Consider the following 21,752-nt stretch of genomic DNA (forward strand, 5'->3'; position numbering starts at 1 on the left):
TTGCCAAAAATAAAATCCATCATAGTTCTATATTTGAAAGTTTCAATAATGTGCAACTGTCTTAACAACAAAGCAGTGGGTGAAACAGGATGGTTATCATGTTCATCCAGATGAATGTCACGGTGTTAACAGAAACATTAACATCTAAGTAATGTCAGAATTTGTAGCCAAAAACTCTTTTAAGGTTCAGGAAGAGGAACGTTTTTTAGGGATAGAACTATAGAAAGATTTTGCTTTCAACCCGCATGCAAGAGGTTACTATTTCACTAAACAAGCAAACAATGTCACCAGATGACTGACAAACACATGAACTAATTTGTCATTTATAAATTTCAACTAAAACCAAGTACTGGTACTAATCAGTGGATGTTCCACTTTCTCCTCTCACAATTCAGTTTCATGGCTCCTAGGCAAACATATAGACGTGATAATCAATTTCTTACTGAGGTGACTCCTCTCCATTTACAGGATCTGTACATTTGACTGTTGATTATAGGCAAGCTTTGGCAGGTTCCTGTGGCAAGCAAGCTTGGAGTTAGTTCAGTCCCGCCTTCAGAAAGGAGACTCATGAAGGACAAAAAGATTTAAATAAAAATGGAGAGGGGGAAGACAAAAAGCGCAAGAATGTTAAAGCTACAGAGGAGCTGAAGAAAAAATGTCAATCTTTAATAAAAGACCAAAACTAGTATTTTTAAGCTTTGCCACCCCCTGTGTACAGTCAGATCTGCTGCCCACGAGGCACTTTGACAGGAGTTACCTGTCTTAAAACTTCAGCATATTGCCTAAGCCACGTTTGACCCCACATTGCATATTGCTACTCAGAGGAACAGACGTTAGAGTTTGGAGTAAAACTTGGTTGTTGGAGGGCACAAAAGTGACAAGAGCTCTTTTCGATAGCTGAGATGCTGAGGTAATGCTGAATGAAAGCAGTGGACGCAAACAAATGAATCGTAGCTTCAGGCTGGAGTAATATCAGGTGCATCTCTACACCCCGAGGGCTCAACTCCTACACTTCTTAAGTCCCTCCCCCTGAAACAACCTCCTGCAGTTTCACTTAGAGATCAAGCAGAGAACAGGTACTTCTCTCTCAGCAGTGACAGCTACAGCTTACCAACAGTGATCACCTTGAGGGTTTCAGACATCTATGCATCTGGTAAGTACATTTCTTTATAGCATTTTTTGTTTTCAAATAAAGTCTGCTCCTGTTAACATCTAAAAAGTAAATCAGAAGTGTTCAGTTTTTTAGCTGTCTCAAAAGCCTAGGTTACTCCTAGCAGGTGCATTTACTGAACCAATTTAAGCTTTCAGTAGGAAGTTTCAACAGGAGAGGAGAATATTTTAGTTTGAGAAAAAAACAAACTGTTGCAATTTTTTACAGTAACTCAGTCTTGTTGGTGAAGAGTCTTTTAAGCACCTTTTTTTCATACAGGAAGTTAATGTGCTATACTGACGTACGACAAAAAGCTGCATTGCTTCAAATTGTTATGTTTATTCTGCCAGATATACTTCGTACCATAGTATTTGGTTAGTCTGAAAAGCTTGTGTGAAAATGAGGTATTCCACTTCAGTTGTGATTTATTATTTTTTCCAGTTTATGGGAATTTAGCCCAGAAAATTGAGTTGAGTTCTCTCTCTAGTCAACTGAAGTGTATTAAGACACCGAATTATTAACTTCCTATCGACCAAGATTTTTATTTCTTATCCATGCTGCCTAACCAAGTTATTTCATCTCTGTGGCTGTACTTCCCCTCACAGACAAACACACACAACACCCACACTCTCACAGCCCTCTTCGGTCTCTACCTCCACTTTCTTTCCAGTCCTTGCCAACCCACTCCTCTCACCCTTATTTCCTCCTAATTAACAAATAGTTGTGTTAAAATTTATCTTTCAGTTTAAAGGAACTGGAGGTTTAGAAGGGAGTAGTAGTTAATCACTGGAAAATCTCAACTAGAATAAAACTCACAAATCTTGTTCTTGCAACACTCTAGGTAGGTGACAATGGCATGTCCTTGAGTTATGCAATAATGCCACATCACAATATTTTAATTATAGCATGTCCTTCAAAATGTTCCACCCCAGTGAGTACTCCTGGTCAGAGAGATCAACATCACCAAAAGGATACTGCAATAATAATGGAGTGTGCATGACAAACTGTTACGTAGTTTGCTAAAGCAGTGTCCTAAAAAGAAATGTAATTACCAGCCCTGCTTGTAATAAAAGACATTTTGAAATTTCCTCTTTGATCAACTGGGCATCTTAGACAATCTAGACTACTTAAAAACCTAAAAAACAACATACACACATATATATGTACATATATATGTGTTTGTATGCGTGTGTATGAATACGTATGTGCATATGTGTGTATACTTACACTCATTTACATTTTTGTTTATATATTTATACACACGCAATATTAAACGATATCCTTGTTTTCTGAACTTGCTAATATGTGAAAGGCAAGGAGGTAGCAACAACACACTTCTGAAACAGAAGTTAAAAAAAAAAAACTTGCAGCTCTCAGTTTCAGTTTAGGAAGGGCTACAGCCGAGAAAGCCACGAGGATGTATTCAACTGACAAGAAGCAAACAACTGAAAAAACCAAGTTTAAGCAATATTATTTAAATAACCTGTTTTCAATAAAAATATAAATAAGTAATACAAATACATTTCAAAACTAGGAAGAGAAAGCTATGATAATATGTAGCTATCTGCATTTAGAAAATCAGGCATACAGGAAGTAACTTCTAAATCTAAAAAAAAATTTACATTAAAATTACCATCCTACTACTGAAGAATTTTTTCCCATTTTTAAAGGATGTCACAAGTTATGGCATTCAAGTATAAGGAAAAGGGTTATACTTATTTTGATTTTTCTTTCTAATAAATTTTTATTGTGGTAGCAAAAACATACATGGTACAACTCTAACATTATTTATATAGAGACACAAAATTAGCTGCACCTACTTTAAATCATAAATGCCTTTTACAGCTGTATATGTGGGATCAAATAGTTTTAACTTTTTTTAATTACAAAATATGTACCTATGACAGATACTCTTGTGTTTGAAATTATCCTGCTTGGCTGGCTTCAGAAATATTCTATTACTGGCATTTTTAAACCATGAGAAAAAAAAGATATTAAATAGTAAAAGAGAGAAACAGCACATTCATCTGGCTGGGACTGGCCTCAGTTTAAGGAAGGGTAAACACCCTTTAAAATAAGCTGCTCATTCTGCATCTCTCCAGTCAGCAGCAGGCTTTGGGAGCCCTGCTGTCTGCAGGCTGAGCATGCCACCAAAACCAATTAAAAAAACCTTTTGTAATTCCCTCCTACTGTCCACACGGCAGAGAAGCTCCAATGCTCTATATTTCTAACTTTAAAACTGCAGTAATGCATTTTATCTTATTAAGAAACGATAGTTAATAGTATGTGGAACGGGAATAACTTGAATCAAAGTTAAATACCAAGTACAAAGTCAGGGTGGGGGGGAACAGGACACACAGGAATTTTCATTATTAAGCAAAGGAAGGCTAGAAGAACAAGAAAATCTAATTAACATGTCTTTATTATAAGTGCTGCACCTGAATGCAAATTTGGACTGTTATCATAAATGATTCAACTAAGAATGCCATGGAGTTTTGACAATATCTTTTTTCAAGAATAATTAGTATGGGTACTTCCAAGAAGATATAAAGAATGGGTACAAACTGAATTAACTGAGTCCATTACAAACTGTCCACATTAGTTATACATCAGTAGTCAAAAATAAATGCAACAAGTTCACCTAAGGCAGAAAAACAAGACCAGTTCCCCACTTGGACCTCCCCTCCTACATCTCAATTTTAATTTGATTTTTATGTTAAAGCATTATTCTTAACCTTTCAGGGGAATTCTGGCTAACATTATTTAAAATATTTTTAAATACTAGATGATTTTTAAAAATGCATTTTAATACCATTTTAACCAAACTCTAATGACAAGATTTTAAAATGCTGCTGTAAAATTCATTTTTTTCATTATTACAGAATCACTGTGCAACTCAAACAACCAAAAAAGCCTTGCTAAAACCTGAAAAATAAAAAGCTACTTATGTACACATTCTTTTTTTCTTGAGGCTACCACACATTTAATCATTTGTTCATTTTAAGAAAAATCTGTGTTTAATAAAAAGTTTGATATTTCTCCTTACAGCACAGCTACAGATTACTGAGCTTTTAGATTTCTCCTTCACAATTACTAGTTAAAACAAAATTAGTATTTCTACAACATGAGAAACAACGTTTAATACAATTTTCTAGAATTACTATACCTGATGAAACAAGCAGCAATTCTGTAGCTTTGCCTTCAGTTTTCATAACGTGTTGCATGTAATTTTCTATTAAGTATTTAAGAAATGCAAAACATCTCTGCTTTAACTAAAATCTCACAGTATGTAATTACCAGCAATTCTTTTCATAAACTCAGTATTTTAATACTACTAATTCAAGCTTCTGTGTAAAAAGCTTTTTTTTTTAAAAAAAAAAAAAAAGTATCAGGCTATACTAGTCACTCTACCAATTAGTATTCCTGCAGTTTCGGGTAACACAATAGATACAGTACGTGGTTTTGCAACAGTCATCATTTTGATAATGATGCTTATAGTTCATGATGAAATCATCAGTTTTTAGATCTCTGCCATAACACATCCTATAAAATCATGAGAACTTGACTCTCAGAGTTTCTCACGCCTTCAGAATCAGTGAACATAATGGGACAAGCTGATACAAGCCCTCCTGACTTATCTACTGAGCAAATCATTAGGCAGTGTAAAGTATCCACAACCTTAGTTTTTCTGAAGAAAGGCAGATAGATCATGCCCCTATAAATCAATTGCTGTCAGAGACTTTTTCACCTGAATTAATACACTTGTGTGCCTGTGTTAGCTACATGTGATACGTAGGGTGCCGCACAGCAGAAGAATGTGAACTGTGTTTATCAAGCAGCAGATTCTATTAGTCAGATATTTCAGTACTCGTTTCTCTTAATTGAATTAGGAAGAGGAAGAAAATTGGTGTGGTTTTGTCCTTCGAGAGATTGGCCACTTTTGAGGTATCCACTGAGATTAGGCTGTTAGGAAACGCCATGCCAGTTAAAAGAGGGGGTTGGTCAGTCTGAAAAGAGCCAAGTCAGCTCCCCATGTGCAGCCAATCCACTCCACCCTCATTTCACCAAAGCAGGAAATTCCCTCCTCTCCCTCCCCAACCGGCCTGACAGGCTTGCCCCAGAGCCAGCTGCTGCCAGGACCTGCCTCTCTTCTCATCCTACCCACCTCCACTCCTCTCTCAACAGCTCCACCTGGATTTCTACTTTCATATTCTGAATGAATGTTCCTTCAGTTTTCAAAGAAAGCTCCTTCAAGCACATAGCTGTGGCAGGTGACCAGCACTGGCTACTCAATTAGTCAAAATTAGGCCACTTTGGTGGCTATGTTTAGCTGTAGAAGAATGTCAAAGTGTAATGCATGTCCACCTCAACTCTGGCACCTTAGCCTTTAAGTTTTGCTTAAAAAAACCCACAACACACCATATGTTATATTTGGGGGAAGACAGTTAAAAGAATTTATAACTTTGGATTTAGTTCCAGTGTTCCACTACAGCTAATTTTTAAACTTTGTGTTCCAGTTCCTGCACTACCAGTTACAGAAGTGGTGTTTTCCGGCACCCCCTCGTCTTCCCTGAGACACCACAGGAGTTGGCTTCCTCTCTTCACCTTGGAAGAAGGACTCTGGAAACCTGAAAAACTGGAAACATCAAGAGGCTACAACTGAGGAAAGCTAACCACAAGAAAGCTTTTATAAAGAATCATTACATTTAATTGTTTAAAGCAGCAAAAAATGAGTCTCCTCAAAGAACGTAAACCAAAGAAGCCTCATTACATCCCAAGACCACCAGGAAAGCCATTTAAGTACAAGTGCTTTCAGTGCCCTTTTACTTGCAATGAGAAATCTCATCTTTTTAACCATATGAAGTATGGCCTCTGCAAAAACTCAATTACTTTAGTATCAGAGCAGGATCGAGTTATCAAATGTCCAAAAACCAGCTCCTTGGAGCCCAAGCAGATCAATCAGCTCGAATCTACAGTCAAACCAACTTCTTCTAAAGCCATCACCAATGGACTGTCAAATCTCGATTCAAAGCCTCAATATTCTTTTGCAAAAGAGGATGCCAAGGAAAACGTTGAATTACAAAACCAGGCAACAAACACAGCAATTCAAGGACAAAAACCTGGTATTCAGAAGGAATTAAGCCCTGCCAGCAGTACAACAGAAAGTGCTATTAGCATGCAGCCCCTCTTGGACAGCATTGGGAGGCCCTCAGCTTTCGTTCCTGTAGGAGAACACAGAGATAGTAAAGGCCCAGAAACAAGTGAAGTGTCTGAAATCATATCACTCCCCAACAAAAGCTCAGCTTTTCACAGCAAGTCTGCATTTCATGCACCAGGTCACCCATGGAAAGCAGGCTCTCCTTTCCTCCCAGAGTTCCCACATAAAGTTGCTCCCACAAAAGGCTTTGGTTCTATTTCACCTTACATGCAACCAATGATTCCCGAATATTCACCCCATTTCTATGAACACAGGCTGGCTATCTACACACCATACTTGCTTCCAGGTAGTTCAGAGTGTGAAAGCTCTGCTCTGTCTGTCTATGGCACACAAGATCAAAGACACTTTCTTCCCCATCCTGGGCCCCTTCCAAAACCCATGAATCCATCAGCATATGAACACTATCGATTGTTTCAGCAGTATCATTCCACTCCTCCAATACCATATGGATTTTGTAGGCCAACAGATCCTCCATTCTACAGATTTTCACATGTTGCTGGTATCAACAGAGACCAAAATTCTCATCTAATGGAAGAAACCACTTTGCTGTATCCAGGATCTCTAAGCCCATCCCAACAATACCCTTTAAGTTCGCACAAAAAACAAGCAGATTATGACAAAGAAATTACATTGCTGCATGCCAAAAGTCATCCCAAAGATGACCAAAATGAAAGAGAGAATGCTAAAATGAGCCCTCTCGCAGGAAGTGCAGCAACAGGCTCCCCTGGCAGACCCAGTCCAACCAACTTCACTCAGACAAGCCATGCCTGTGATGGCTTATTTGACCTCTCTAATAAGTCATCTTCCACATCTCTTGGCAAGTATGAGCAACCAGAAGAAAACTCAACAGCTTTCAGGCCTGTGAGAAAAAGCACTGATCAACCGACTCTACTTCAAAGTGTGCAGACACAGCAAGACAGAGGAGATTCACCTACCAGGTAAAACAGTAAAAGCACTTTGCCAATTCTTGTCAGATTTACTAGGGACACACAAAAATAGATGGACACATTTCACACAATGCCCCTGATATAGATTTAAATTTACAGCATTGAGGTGATTAGTTCTATATGAACTGTGCAAAACACAGTACAATTCACAGTTGGTACAGTGAGCAGACCACTCATTTTCCTTAAGGCTACCAGGTATTTCCAACACCATTACCATGCACATGTCTGTGTATTTCAAGAATTACCTGTATTAATGATGTGTACAGTGAAAGGGACTGGGGGGAGATAAGGGAGAAACAAGGAAATTGTCAGACTTCTGGTCAGATTTTTTTTTTCCTCTTCCTCCTGCCCACTTTCTCAGCCTCAGTTTTAAAGACCAAGTGATAGTGAATTCTTTTCTCCTTATATTTCTTTCAGCATCAATGTCACTGATGAAGATTCCCATACCCCGAATGAATGCCATAACAATGAAGGTTCACTCTCCAGCACTGACGACGACACAGGGATAGCTCCCCTTAATCTTTCAAAAAAGGCTGACACTAGCACAGGATCTATCCATGACCATGCATACAAAGCCACATCCAAAACAGAAAGTCAGAACTTTCTTGAATTGCAAGACATGCCTTTGAACCTCTCGGTAAAAGATTCCTGTAACACAGTAAGCCTGAAAACATCCTTCCACAGCCCACCTCATGATAATGGTGCTGCTACTTCTCCAGACACTGAAAACAAAACCTCTGGAGCAGACACATCTAATTCCAAGAACCCTACTAACAGTCCCTGTGACAAATCTTCTTTCACTGCTCACCATAACGAAGCTCAGGACTTGAGAATAATTGACAGCTGTGATGAACAGAAACAAACAGCAGCTGTAGCTCTCTGTCAGCTCGCTGCATACAGCCCCAGCAAAGTTAGAATGGACAACGAAGGGCAGAGTCCTCAGGACAGTAATGCTTCATGTACAGAAGCTGCTCTTAATTCTTCTGACGCTCAGGATACTCAGTGCAATCAAAAAGTCAAAGGACAAAAACGGACAAATCAAAAAGAATCAGCCAAGTCACAGCAAGGCACTAAAAGAGCAAGGCCAAATGACTGTAGCAGAGTCTTCACTTTAAGGAAGAGAACAAGAGTATCTTAGTCCTTCATGTACAAGAGTCCCTTGTCACAAAAGTTAGTTACCAGCAACACCATAAAAATTCTACAAACCATCTCCTATCTGGCTTGGTCCGTGACAGGATACATTCAATCTCTGCCATGTAAATAGTGTTCATAATTTTATATTAATATTTTTAAGTAACTTGTATAAGCTTGTATGAGCTCAGATTTTGATGAGTGGATTTTTGCATTCATTATTAAAGCCAAATTACATTAGATGAATCTTCAAGGTTTTTTGCTATCAATGTAAAATAACTTCTACAACTTCTATTCTTAAAAGATGTTTGAGGTTTAGAAACAATACTGTTCAATAACATACTGTCATAGTCTTTTTCAGGCCTAATTTCATTTAATAGTTTTTTTGTCCTTCTTTCTTCAAAAATAATTCTTTCACTGTGCAGTAGTTTAAATAAGCTTAAGATTAAACCTGGCTTTGCCATGATGCCATACTAAAATAAGAGAACAAACTCTGTTACTCAGAGGAAGCCACCAGTTAAAATAAACTGATCCAAACTTTGTGAAAGCAAGATTTCCTTGTCTTGACTAAAAACCAGATTCAAGTTAAACCAAAGAAAGCCTGCGCCAGCCTAGCTAATGCAGCTTATATTCACCTTTAACTAAAACACTATGAAAACAATACTGAAAATTTGAAGATCTAATAGTTAAGGAGCCTGCTCCTCTGAGGTTACACAGACACTTTGAACTCTTAAGCTTAAATGTTATTCATATAATTTATTTCACCTGAGGCAAACTCTCCTGGTAGTATTCTTCAGTATTCATGTATCACTAATAATTAATGTCAGTGTGCTTCTACATACATCCTAAAACTGTCTTCTGCTTCTGTAATTGTGTATATAAACTTGCAATTTTTCAAATAAAACTGTGACCTGTACTTAAAATACATGGAAAGTCATTAATAAACACAAATACATTCCCCATGCTATCTGTAACACACAGTTTGCAGAAAAATTAGCAAAGAAGTCGCTACATTTTTAATTTACAAGTATAATTCGGCCTGGGATACCAAACAACTATAAAAAGGACCTTCCTTCAGTGAAGGAAGTTAATTGTGCAGGTTAACTCATGCATATTTTAACTCTGTATGACAAACCTCAGAACTCCCTCTGCCTTAAAGCTGCTGTCCAGCTTGTCCAAACTACTACAGAAGTTTAACTAAAATAAGGCTGGTGTTCAACTGTGTAAATCTCCACATTACGCAGTACCAGCCCAAGTAAAACAAGCCCAAACTAAGTATTATTCACTTAAAACTATGAGTATACATTCTCATTGATTCTTTATTCACACAATAACATCCCCATCTCATCTTTAATTTAATCTTTCATTGAGAAAAGCTCTTCCCTATATGATTAAGACAGAATATCTTGTCTGAACAGAGGGAACATGGTGACAGCAGCATACTTTCACTGCACTTCTGCAGCAAGAGTGTGACGGATACAACTATTATGGCCATTCCACATATATAAAAATTCAACATAAAGTGGAGAGAGATGGTTTCACAACACAGGTCAAAACACTGCAGTGTTTTGCAGTTCTATACAATATCAAAATTGCATGAAACTTTCAGTTTCAATTAAAAAAACTTACAGAAGGTTATCCCATGTGCTTGATGGAAGTGAACACTTTCAGTTTTGATAGAACTAAGATAGAGGCTTACTTTGGGATGACTTTCCTTTTTTAATGTTGGGGGTATTTTAACTGTTTCATCTTTATCATATAAGAGCAAAAGTAATCTGAAAACAGAAACCAACTGAAGGCTGCCTGAACAAAAATTTTCACATGAAAAGCATACTCTATTGGACATGAAGTTTTTTCATGGTGACAGAATAAAAACTGTATTAAATACTATATTTTACAGTTTCTTACAGAGCAAGTCAACAGACTTTCAGAATAGAAAAGATTTGGTAAACTCATTTACTAGTATGAAACACCAGTTTTGAAACACTTTTGAAAATTAGTGTTCCAACTTCTCTGTTCAACACAGGAGTACCAGAGGGAACCAGAAGAATTATCTAGCCCAACAGTGGATACTTACTACTACATTATGCTTTTATCATTTCAACTCTGCAAAAAACTTAATGAAAATCCCAAAACAGATAACTACTACTTTCACATTAATGCATCTGTACTTCTATGTATACTGGTTCATAAGGAACACAACAAAGAATAAATTCCTCTGCCCTGTTATTTTTCTTTCCATCCTGATATTTCAAAAACCCATAAAACAATTAAACAGGTCATTGTATAAATTATGCAAAACTGGCCTCTGAAATTTAATCAGAAACAAACATCATAAGCTACCAGCTTTAAGGTGCAAGTTAGTCATCAATTATTTGATATATTCCATTGAAAAAATTACAATGACACAATATAGAGATATACTGAATTATTTTTCTACAACCGTAAAAGGAAACATGGTAGCAAGAAAGAAGAAAACCCCAAGAAACTAATGTAATTTTTGAAAGAAAAATTTATTAAGTAAAAAAAAAGGCACACCCAAGACAATGTTTTTGACAGAAGCACCTTAAATATTCCCACAGGTGTATCACTACTACAGCTACTATTGGGAGCCCTACCATCAGCAAATTCCAGTCTGTTGCTACACACTCAGTCTCTGATACAATAAACTGTTAATGAATTAACTGACTAACATTCAGCCACTACAACTTACCATCTGAAATTCGGGAAGGGAGTAACAATCCTCTTCTACCTAATTCAGCCAGAGCCAGGCATCCACCGTGCCACGCGTTGTCTGTTTCCTGGAAACTAAAGACAGGTTTTGTTAAGGCTGATCTTCCCTCTTCCAATTTCATTTTTCATGGTGAATTCCTAATATTTTAAATATGCAAACCAGCATGTGTATATTGTGTTATTAATCCTGTTAGACTTCTAAAATACAAACGAGAAACTGAATGTTTCTTTTCCCATTTTGTGCAGTATAGATAGTGAGCAAATAGGATCAAATAAGAAAAAAAACCCTTTATCAATATAAATGTAACCTCGGTACAGAATGGCACAATACCTGAAATTCACCTACAAAAGGAAAATAACTTTCTAATAGACTGGCAAAATAGATGGAGATTTATAGAACAAACCCAAAATAACTCATTAATTTAGGGCCAAGCACAGTCCTTAGGCTAGCAAAGAGGCTTAAGTGATAGTTTCCATTTAGCACATTATATGAGCTTATGCACTGAGTAAATAGTGCTATTTATCCAACTTTAGAAAACATAAAACAGACCAACTTGTAGAGGACATGTCAAAAAAGATCAAAAAAAATATCATGGTCTGGCAGACAATGGAGTGAAAAGGAGAAAGGTTGCATGATGCATGACCAAACATGTAAAAATTCATTTGGTATTAAACTGGGAATAGGATACTAAGTATAAAATGTTGAACAGACAGACCAGGTCACATTAAATCTTTTTGTCTCTCAACATCCTGTCTCTGCCATGGAGTAACAGTAGATGCTTGGCCAAAGACAAGGCATAAAGGATCATTCCCTTATTGGCCTCCTCCTTGCTTTGGCAACCAGCAATATGGAGACTTCCCAAGCAGAGGTTACAGCAAACATGTCACACTTAATAACCTCTGATGGGACTCTCTTCCATTAATTTGGATAATCCCTTTCTGAATTCCCTTTACACTTTTGGTTTCCATAACATCCTGTGGCGATGACTTCTACAGTTTAATTATAATTGTGTGAAAATGTGCTTCCTGATGCTCCCCAGTTTTCCCAGTATGAGAAAGAGTGAGCAGTAAGCAATTACTCCCTTCCCCTCTTTTCCTTCATACTTATGATTTTATCTCTTCATTATATCCCTCTGCTTTTTCTATCACTTGGCAGAATTCCCATCAGCTAAATCACTTTTCAGGGATTTGGTTTTGTTACCTCTTCCTTTCCTAACAATATCTAAATGTTCAATTTGCCTTCTTTTTGCTGACAGCTGCTGAGTCTTCCACTGACATTTTGACAGAACTATCAAAGATTTCAAGATCTCTTTCCTGAGTAGCAATAACTGTTTTACAGCTACCTGCATTTTTCCTTAAGTGCATTAGTTTGCTTGTATTGATGTTCTATTTATTGCCATTTACTGTCTAGTTCCTTAGCTTAGGCTTCTATACTTTTTCTTCACCTTTAGTTTTCACTACATCAGTTTACTTGAAATCAACAGATTGCCTTACCACTTTCTTCACCTTTTTCCAGGATCCTGTAAGTGTTCCAAACACCACAGGGCTCACGCAGACACCCGCAGGACTGTGCTGAAAATCTCACTGCACTGTGATAAATGCTCACTTGTTTCTTTCCAGTCTCTAGGCTTCTCATCTATCTACATATTAAAAAATCCTTTGTTCTTATCCCTAGAGAGGTAACTTCAGAGTGCCTCTGAAAAGCAGCTGACTTATTTTTATTTTGGTCACTAGATATTTAGTGCAAGGATTTTAGAAGATTCCCTTTGTCCTTGTCTACATTTGTTCCCAGGTGTTTCTGAAGAAAGCAGGTCACTCAATTACTAGTTGGGTTACTCATCTCTATGACTTGAAAAACAAGGAAAGAAAACACAGTGAGGACAGGTCTTTGAAGCTCCAGGGATAATTGAGATCAGCAGCACTTCTTAAATTAATCATAGTAACACACTGGAAGTACTGCCTAAGTAGATACTTTCCTTGCAAGTTTTTAAGACTTTACACCTTCTTTTTCAATGTGTTCTTCCTTCAGCTGGTATTTTCAATATGCACTCACAACCAATATGAGAAGATTTTCTAAAACCAAGTACATCTGAGTGGTAAACAGACCATCACCAATATTTTTTGCCAACAAAGCAACCATTCTTTCTGCTATTAGCTTAGTCTAAAACAATAGCTTAGATCTTAAAGCTAAATAACTCACTGCAGGACCTGATGAGCAACTTGATAGGAAAAAAGTAAATTATTTATAATTGAGTCCTTTTCATGCTCTACATAGATGCAGAAACAAGACGTCCAATAATAAAGAGCATCAAAAGAACATCTCAGCATCTATGTGATCAAACCAAAGTTTCAGCTAGCCCAAAAGCCTCTCTCTTACATGGCCAACAGTACATGCCTTGGTATTGTGCAAGAACAAGCATATTGCAACACTCTCATAACATCTTTCCAACTCTGCCAGATCATGGGCAAGTTTGCAGAAAAGAAAAATATTTTTTGCTGAGGCATATACTCCTAGCATCCACAATATCCTGTGGCAAGAAGTTTATACAGATTAACTACATGATGTGAATTACCAACACCTTTTCTTTATTCCAGACCTGTGGCCTGCTACTTTATTATTTTTATTCTAAAAATAAAAAAAATACGGGACCATTAATGATTATGTAAATCTCTATTCTACCCCTTTTACTCCTCAGTCTCCCTTGATGTTTTAGCCTCCCCTCACAGAGAAATTGCTTCTTATCCCTAGTGATCCACAGAAAGCTTTTCAGTATCAATTCCAGTTCTACTATGTTTCTGAAGATGCATGGAACACTCAAGACATGAGCACAACAGGAATTTTTAAAGCAGCAAGTTAATGAGCATTTTTTATTTTTCCAAAGTTCAACTTCAGTCTTTCCAGATTACTTTAGAATGGGATGAAGAAAATAGAAGAAATAGTTTATCTAAAGAAACTATTGGACACCCTTAGGGCATCCATGCCTTAAAAGACTTGGAAACCTGGGAGAAGTTGCAACAAAATTCACATGTTTTCAGACCCATCTTCCTAACTGTTGTCATCTTGTTTCATAAACAGACTCGTTTCAGATCTATGTAAAGAGTGAAATAAGATTTTTACCTAAAACAGTCCAAGAGAGACCCAATCACATCATCTGCTAATTCCTTTGGAAGTCTTCCAGTTATTCGACCAATTCTACAGACATTAAAGAAAAAAAAAAAGCATACAGTGATTAATTTTCCCTGCATATGATGAGTAAGTCCAATTCACTTACTGGAAATTTACAGTAAGATGACTGACTTTGAGATGACAATGCACTATGGCCCTCAGACAACAATCTCAAACCTGCAGCAAAAGCTACACAGTAGCAAATTTCATCCAGAAATACATTTTTTTAAAGTGGAAGAGAACATATTTTGGAGAAATGCTACACCCTTCAAATCAAGCATTTCTCAGAATGTTCATTTTGAAATCTATCTGAAATTCTCCTAAGATCAGCTCAAAATCATATAACAAAAAAGACACAAAAATGGCTTCATACCATTAAGCTGAGCTAAAGCAAATTGAAGGAAGTAACTGTGAATATTGAGAATGCACACAAACCATGGATTATATCACACCATATTTGCTGTTTACTTTAGTTTATTAGTTTAAAGTAATCATGAAAGAAACCCACCCTTTTGCTGCAGACCACCTCACAACAGTGTCTTTGTCCTTCAGTCCAACCAACAACTGCTCTGGAGATAATTTCATTGAAACAAAAGAGGTTATTCTCATTTGTCAATACAGTTTTCCTAAAATGTTTAAAATTCATTTTCACCCTAACATAGCTACCATTTAGTTTTAATTTAAGTATTTGTATCTAGTTTTATTTGTCACACAAGTATGACTTGAAATCAAAGAAACAAGAAAAATGTCAACATTGTTTTCTAAAAGAGACAATCTGGGTTGAAAATTACTAGAAAATGGAAGTCATGTTGCCTCTTTCAATGGTTCAGTACCTTATTCAACTATAATGGTCTTCTGATGCAATTTCTGCCTGTTTGTTTAGAGTATAACCACCAGCAAGCCAGCAGAAGACCTGCTAGCTAGTATGACTGAATACTAATTTAAAAAATGCTATTCTTTTGGTACTACCACAGCTTACAAATTTCAACCATAACTGTTTAGCTTTCATGTAATACTATTTTCATTTTTCTTATGAATTTTAGCTTATTTCTTTCATCTGTGAAAGGTTCAAGACAACTCTTTCATACTACAGGATTAACCTGGTAACATGGATTTCAACAACTCCATTCCTCAACCCCATGACAAATGTTAGAGCAGAGTTTCTGCTTTAGATGCTTAAATCTAAATCCTTTAATAAAAAATATTTTAATAAGCTGCATGAAGTTTTAAAGTCTTTCCATTTGTTCACATGGGCACAGATATCCAGATGACTCTCTCAATCCCAAGGGTTTTTTTACAGTATGTGTTTAGTTTTCATGCATTACAATAATCTCTGTCCAGTTTTAACACACCTACAACATTTTCAATTTCTGCTGGAATGTCATATTCCTCTTCATCATCAGCTTCATTAGCAACAACTGTTAGGATTTGTTTCTGCACAACTGAACCCTGAGCTTGCAGATTGGCAGCCAGAGATCGACAGCCACGCTGGTACCTGCGCAAGGACATGGACACAGTTAATTTATTTTTCTGATTTAAGTTGCAACTGAAACAAGTACACACTGTCATAAAGCCTGCTTGTCAAGTTACTACATCTCCCAGTGTACAGCTCTCCAGTTATTTAGTGGTTGCTTTAAAGGAAAAGTAAAAGTATCCCATTCTCCTTCCTCCTGACCCAGTTGTCTCTTTTCCAAGCTGAGACAAGCTAGACCATTTAAATAGGTCCTTTTCATTTTATATCCCTTTCCTGGTCAGTATAACCTACTTCTCACTGTTTACAATTAAGAGGCAGAATTCCCATGCCCTGAAAACCTCTCCAAAACCTAAAAAAAATTATGAAAAATTAATAAAGTAAACTTATTAAAAATTGTTTTTAAAATGCTAAAACTAGCTCTGTACTTTCTGCCCAAGCTGCACTCAGATATTTAGCCCGTGGTGCAGATACATTCTTACAAAAGATATACTTTACATGCTAAACTGACTTTTGCCACTGGGCAAGGTACACTCTCTACCTAAAAAGAATTTTCTATGCCTAAGGACGTTCTCAAAAGTTGGTAAAAGAAATACAATAGTCACTGAGGAGCCTGCAATTTTAAAATATCAGTGCGAGAAATCTAAAAAAGAGTTTGCCCTCTGGCAATCAGTAAAACCAGACACCAAAACCTGACTAATATGCAAAATGAAAGTGGGACTGCAAACCACTTTTCCCCTGTGAACTTTCTATTGAATCAGGGTAGAACTATGTAATGGAAAAAGTTATGTTCAATCTTACCAAACTGTACTAAATCAACTTTAGTAACAGAGATAAATGTCTTCCCACCTTTGCCACGTTATACAGGAATCGGCTTCTGCTTGTAACATACAACACCAAAAGTCAAAAGCTTTGGGTTGTGACAGCACTAAATTACTACACCAAAATTGAAAAAAAATGACAGGAAACTAAACACAGTGGAAGAACTCTGCTTTTTCCCAATGGGGCAACTGAAGAATGTGTTCATTCCCAGTTAGCATGGGAATTTCTCACTTTTGCTTTTGGGTGCAGAGATGTTAGGAGGGACAGAAAGCCAGTAGTTACATGGGGATTTAGGTATTTTTAAGGTTTTTTGGGTGTTTCTAGGTTTATTTATTTGTAAACTGTTTCAGCTTTAAACTGACCTCCATTTTGCCACCTTTGGTTTCACAAAGGTCAATCCAAGTCGTTGAACAAGTTTCATTCCGAGCTTGCGAAGAACCATCTGATTACTTTTTGACAGCTTGCACTTATCAAGACATTCAAGCACAGTAGGAGCTGTAAAAGAAAAAGACATTAGAAAAACTGTAAAAAAAACAACTTAGTAAGACAATGTTATCAAGTTTTGAAAATATTTCAAAAGATCTGTATTTTTTAAGGTATTGCTGAACTGCAAATCCTTCATCATCTACTTTGAAGATGCTCTGACACCAGTCAAATAGTGGCAATCCTTCATCTACCAAGCAGGACAGATTGCTTTTGACTATGAAAATTATAATGAATCTAGATCCTGAGAGTATTTATGCCTCTAATTCTCACTGGAATATGTACAAAACAAGTTTATGTGGTAATTATTTTTTTTTAATATTTTCCACATCTTATAATTTGTGTTCTGTGTTTAGCTCCTGTATTATAGCAATGGCCAATATAATCACCTGACAAATTCTTTGATGAGCTGTTCCAATATAACATCCCCTGATTCTGTCTGCTCCTCCCTCACTTTGCCATCTCTTTTTCCCCCTCATTTTGCATGCTTTATAATTCCCCTGTTGATTTTGCTCCTTAAAGCACCACTTGTTATCATTTTAATCTTTCTTTCTTTTAGTATTGGAATGGCTTTAAAAAGAAAAATCAGGATATTACAAACTTACCATATGGTAAACAATAGTCTCTTTCAGCATGTTTAAATAACTGTGCCTACAATTAAAGCAGAGAAAACAGACATAAGAATACAGAGATTCTAAAGTATATCAGGCACATAGTTCTAAAATTATTTTTCATGTTCTCGCAATAATCTGTAGTGTTTATTAAATTAAAGTTTATAAGAGGAAAAGAGTCCCAGGGTGCAGCTTTATTTCTTTGTAAGTCAATGCAAGTCAAGGATCTTGTAGCCCAGCACTCTCGTCCCATCCATACAGCCACACAGCCAGCCAACTCAGGGAGCTGAGTTTGCCAAAAATGAAGAGGAGGGGGTGGGGAGGAATAAAAAAAGCCACTTGTTTTCAGCCAGCTTAGCTCTCTGAACCATCCAGCTCAGTGCTGGTCACACAAGCTCAATGCAGGTGCAACCACAGCACCTATTATCTCAAACAGCTCATATTCCTTTGAGCCTCTTAAAAAGTGAAGCAGAATTTGTAAAGGATGAATAAAGGCAGAAGAACTCGAGGAACACTGCATCATGTTTGGGACTTCCTGACCATGGATTTCTCCAAGTCCTCTTTATGATCTGGATGACTCAGTACACATCAGCACTTGGGTCACTGCTAAGAAGCAAGAGGTGGACACATGTGAGCAAACTTCAGTTGTTAGCAGCAACCACACTGCAGAGAGGATGCAGCACAGGCTGAACTGCTGAGTATTTCACCCTGTTTGTTCAACAGTTTTTGAGAACCCTCTGTGAAACTAAACAAAATCTGATACAGGAATATACCTGCTACAAGTATACCTCCAACAGGCAAACTTTAATTCCTGTGCTAAGGGATTTAAAGAAACAAAGAACTACCTAAATATTTTTAAATGCAGTTCAATATTCCAGTCAGATTAAGCCCCAGCACCACAGTGAGACAAATGGCTGTTAACACCTGATAAAAACATGTTACATATGTGAAGCACCCTCAGTTCACTTATATGCATGAAAACTACCATGGTCAGCCACTTTTTTTTCCTTGGTTTTGGCCATTCACCAGGAGAAAAAGCTTCCTCAATAAATATGCCTAGGAATTAAACAAGAACAGACTCAACTTAAAAATATGTACTTTCTCACACATACCAAATACACACATGCTTCCCGTGCTGCAGGTGTGGTTAAAAGCAACAAAGGCAATAAAAACACCTTTAGGCTATGTACCTATTCCATTTTGTTTTGTTACTAAAAATTACATTTTAGGATCCTGAAGTAGCACTTCTGATCTCTCATGAAGAGAGATCAGCTCTCTTATAAGCTGTATATATATATTTGGGGGGGGAAATGATAATATAAGTGGAACTATTTAAGATTTTTAATGTTTTTAGGAGTAACTAGGCAATTGAAAAGCAGTCTTTAACCCTTACATTTACAAAGCAGAAATGCTACAAGAACTATTTCAGGCCCAGAACAACAGCTAACATAAATAACTACCAACACAAAGAGTACAAACATAGTATAGCTTCCATCAATACATTAATAGTAAAAAAAAAAAAATAAATTACACTTAACATACAATACTCTGCTTATGTTAAGGACAGAAAATACATAAATTTTAAATATAATTAGCAAATCTAGAGTGTCTCTAAAATTTTTCTACCTCTATGCTGAAACAAAATGGCACCTTTCTCAGTTTTCACATCCTCAAGGCCAACTTTGAATTCAGTTCTGACTCTTCAGGAAAAACATGACCAGGAGATATCACCTCCATGCAAGATGTGGGAAGAAATTAATAAACACACAAGGCATGAAACCAGAAAACTCCTCAAATATTGTACAATAATATTTTTAATGCTTTAAAAAAAAAAGTAAAAAACAGCCTCACATGCCTGTGAGTCAATTCAAAACAGTCAACTAGAGAGTTTCCATTTCATAATGATTTCTGTGATTTTCAGAAGGAAAAGGTGAAATAGACATTGTTTCCCTGTAGCTTTACTACATCCTTAGAACATCAAGCTTTTTCCATATCTAATTTTCAAGACAGAACATCTATTCTCAGAGCAAATACTGCAAGAATTTGAAATATACTTTCAGGTGTTAAAATCCTCATAGCAACTGCTGTAAATCAACTGATACATGGATTAAGGGATTTTATTTTACTGATGCAAATTTTTAGGTAAAGTAAAAATGGATACCATAGTTACTGTGTTCAAATTAATAACTAACTTGAAGAAAAAAGGACTTACTATTTAAACATTATTTGTTAAATGGAATATGTTACCTAGTGACTCTGGAACAAATACATCGGAAAAAAACCCACAATTTTTAGAAAAGAAAATAGGCAAGAACCAAACTGATTGAGTACAACTTCTCAGGTACTCAGCACAGCAGGAAATCCCATGTCTCTTTTTTTGTTGATTTTGAAATTTAAAGAAAAGTTTTCACTATTTCTTTCAGACAAAGCATGCAGAACCCCAAATTTACCAAGCTTCTGAGCTTAGTAGATAGATAAGCATGTGCTACAAACAGTCATGTACATAAGGTAAAGTTACAGTCTAAGAAACATCCTCCAAGCCTGGAGCTTACTGGGGCTATACTAGAAGGAAAAGTACATGATGCATGACCAGAAAACATTTTTTTTAAACCTAAAAAAAAAAAAAAAAAGGACAAATCAACATTATAATATTGAGCCTAAACTTCCTGCCTTGAAGGAAGAAAAACATCCAAGCCAGACCATTTCAAAAAATCTGATACAAACAAAATAATTAGCTTGCTCTGCCACCTGCATAGACATCTTAGTGTCAGCAACTAACAATGCTGAAAGTGAGGAGTCTGCCTATCAGAGTACCCAGGCAATCAAAGTTACGCCATGGTCTCTTCACTTTAATGAGGACATCCAGAGTACACCAACTTACCCAACCTGTTGAACTGTTGAAAAGTATGTGACTCCCTCTCTTATAAATAATTAAGCCACCTACAAATTAGAGAAAATCAGTGGTGTGCAAGCAATGACGACTGTCAAGTCTGGTTCTGCTTTAGAAATAGCATGGTGCAAGGAAAACAAAACCTAGTTTCTTAGTAATCACAGAAGAAACACACCACACCTTCCAATTGTCTGCATAACCCACTTTAGGCCCGACCTCCATCAGATATATCAATCAGGATCATCCCCAGGACATGTTCCCCAAGCTATACAAATCACCACTCAGGGCAGCCTGACTGCTTGGTAGTGAGTGTATCTTCCTGCTGAGCAGGAGACACAAGTCTGAATTTCCCCTCTGGTTGTAACCAACCAAGTCAGGGACTGGGAAGATAATTTCAGCCTCTACGGGAAGAAAATTATATCTTTCATTACTCTGGAGCACCCCCTAGTAGTCACACAATATCCAGGCCCAGGGAAAGCTATCAGCCTTCCCTGCCTCCAGGCCAGATGTAGGGAGGTAAACAAGGTGAGGGAGGACATGCTGTCACAACAGCAAATTCATTTGGAAGGATATGTAATAAATTGTATGTGCAGCTAATGGTAAAATACATTAGTTAAAGCCCTTGTTCTCACTATATCTTCAACACAAATAGTACTCCTTCTGTTGGTCGTGTCTGTCAGGGTATTGATAATGTCATTATCAACAGGGTAATTAAGCTGCCATCAGTACTGAGCCCAGCTAAATGAGTAGCAAAAGGAGTACGGTTTTTATAAGATCTTAGCTATTTATCAGTTGAAAGCCTGAAAAATTTAGACTAACATATGGAGAGCTAACAGAACAGTTCCTTTCCATCTTAAAAAACTACTCAAAAAACCAGACTTGAAATACCTGGAAGTAAAAAAAAAAACCACTCATTGTGACAGCAGAACCTCCAAACCTTGAACTAAGCACAATACTTCTGGTGAGAAGGAAAAAAATCAGAATTGTCAGGCAAGCACCTGAGAATATTCTGTGCCACTGAAAAACAGGAGAGACAGCACTACCAGAAAGAGGTCAGAGATATCTGCAGCCATTAGAATTTGGTTTGTTTCCTCGTATCAATACTGCTCTCTGTACACCTTTATCACCAA

The 21,752-nt window shown here is 36.8% G+C and overlaps 2 protein-coding genes across 4 annotated transcripts in view; one reads left to right on the forward strand and one right to left on the reverse strand.

The window, feature by feature from the left end:
* TBCD (tubulin folding cofactor D) overlaps positions 1-21,752 on the reverse strand; it is a 107,054-nt gene that overhangs the window by 70,818 nt on the left and 14,484 nt on the right. For all 3 annotated transcript variants that reach the window (XM_071764218.1, XM_071764219.1, XM_071764220.1), the window contains exons 9-14: positions 17,727-17,772; positions 17,001-17,133; positions 15,698-15,840; positions 14,854-14,914; positions 14,298-14,372; positions 11,160-11,254 (exon numbers count right to left, since the gene is read on the reverse strand). In XM_071764218.1, the coding sequence (XP_071620319.1) occupies positions 11,160-11,254; positions 14,298-14,372; positions 14,854-14,914; positions 15,698-15,840; positions 17,001-17,133; positions 17,727-17,772 (553 nt within the window). The remainder of the gene's footprint in view (positions 1-11,159; positions 11,255-14,297; positions 14,373-14,853; positions 14,915-15,697; positions 15,841-17,000; positions 17,134-17,726; positions 17,773-21,752) is intronic.
* On the forward strand, positions 1,025-8,997 carry ZNF750 (zinc finger protein 750). Its single transcript, XM_071764222.1, has 3 exons — positions 1,025-1,153; positions 5,668-7,306; positions 7,733-8,997. Exons 2-3 carry the CDS (start codon positions 5,880-5,882, stop codon positions 8,451-8,453), a joined length of 2,148 nt encoding a protein of 715 aa, XP_071620323.1. The 5' UTR covers positions 1,025-1,153; positions 5,668-5,879; the 3' UTR covers positions 8,454-8,997.

The sequence above is a fragment of the Heliangelus exortis genome, chromosome 20 (assembly GCF_036169615.1).
Source record: "Heliangelus exortis chromosome 20, bHelExo1.hap1, whole genome shotgun sequence".
NCBI classification, from domain to species: domain Eukaryota; kingdom Metazoa; phylum Chordata; class Aves; order Apodiformes; family Trochilidae; genus Heliangelus; species Heliangelus exortis.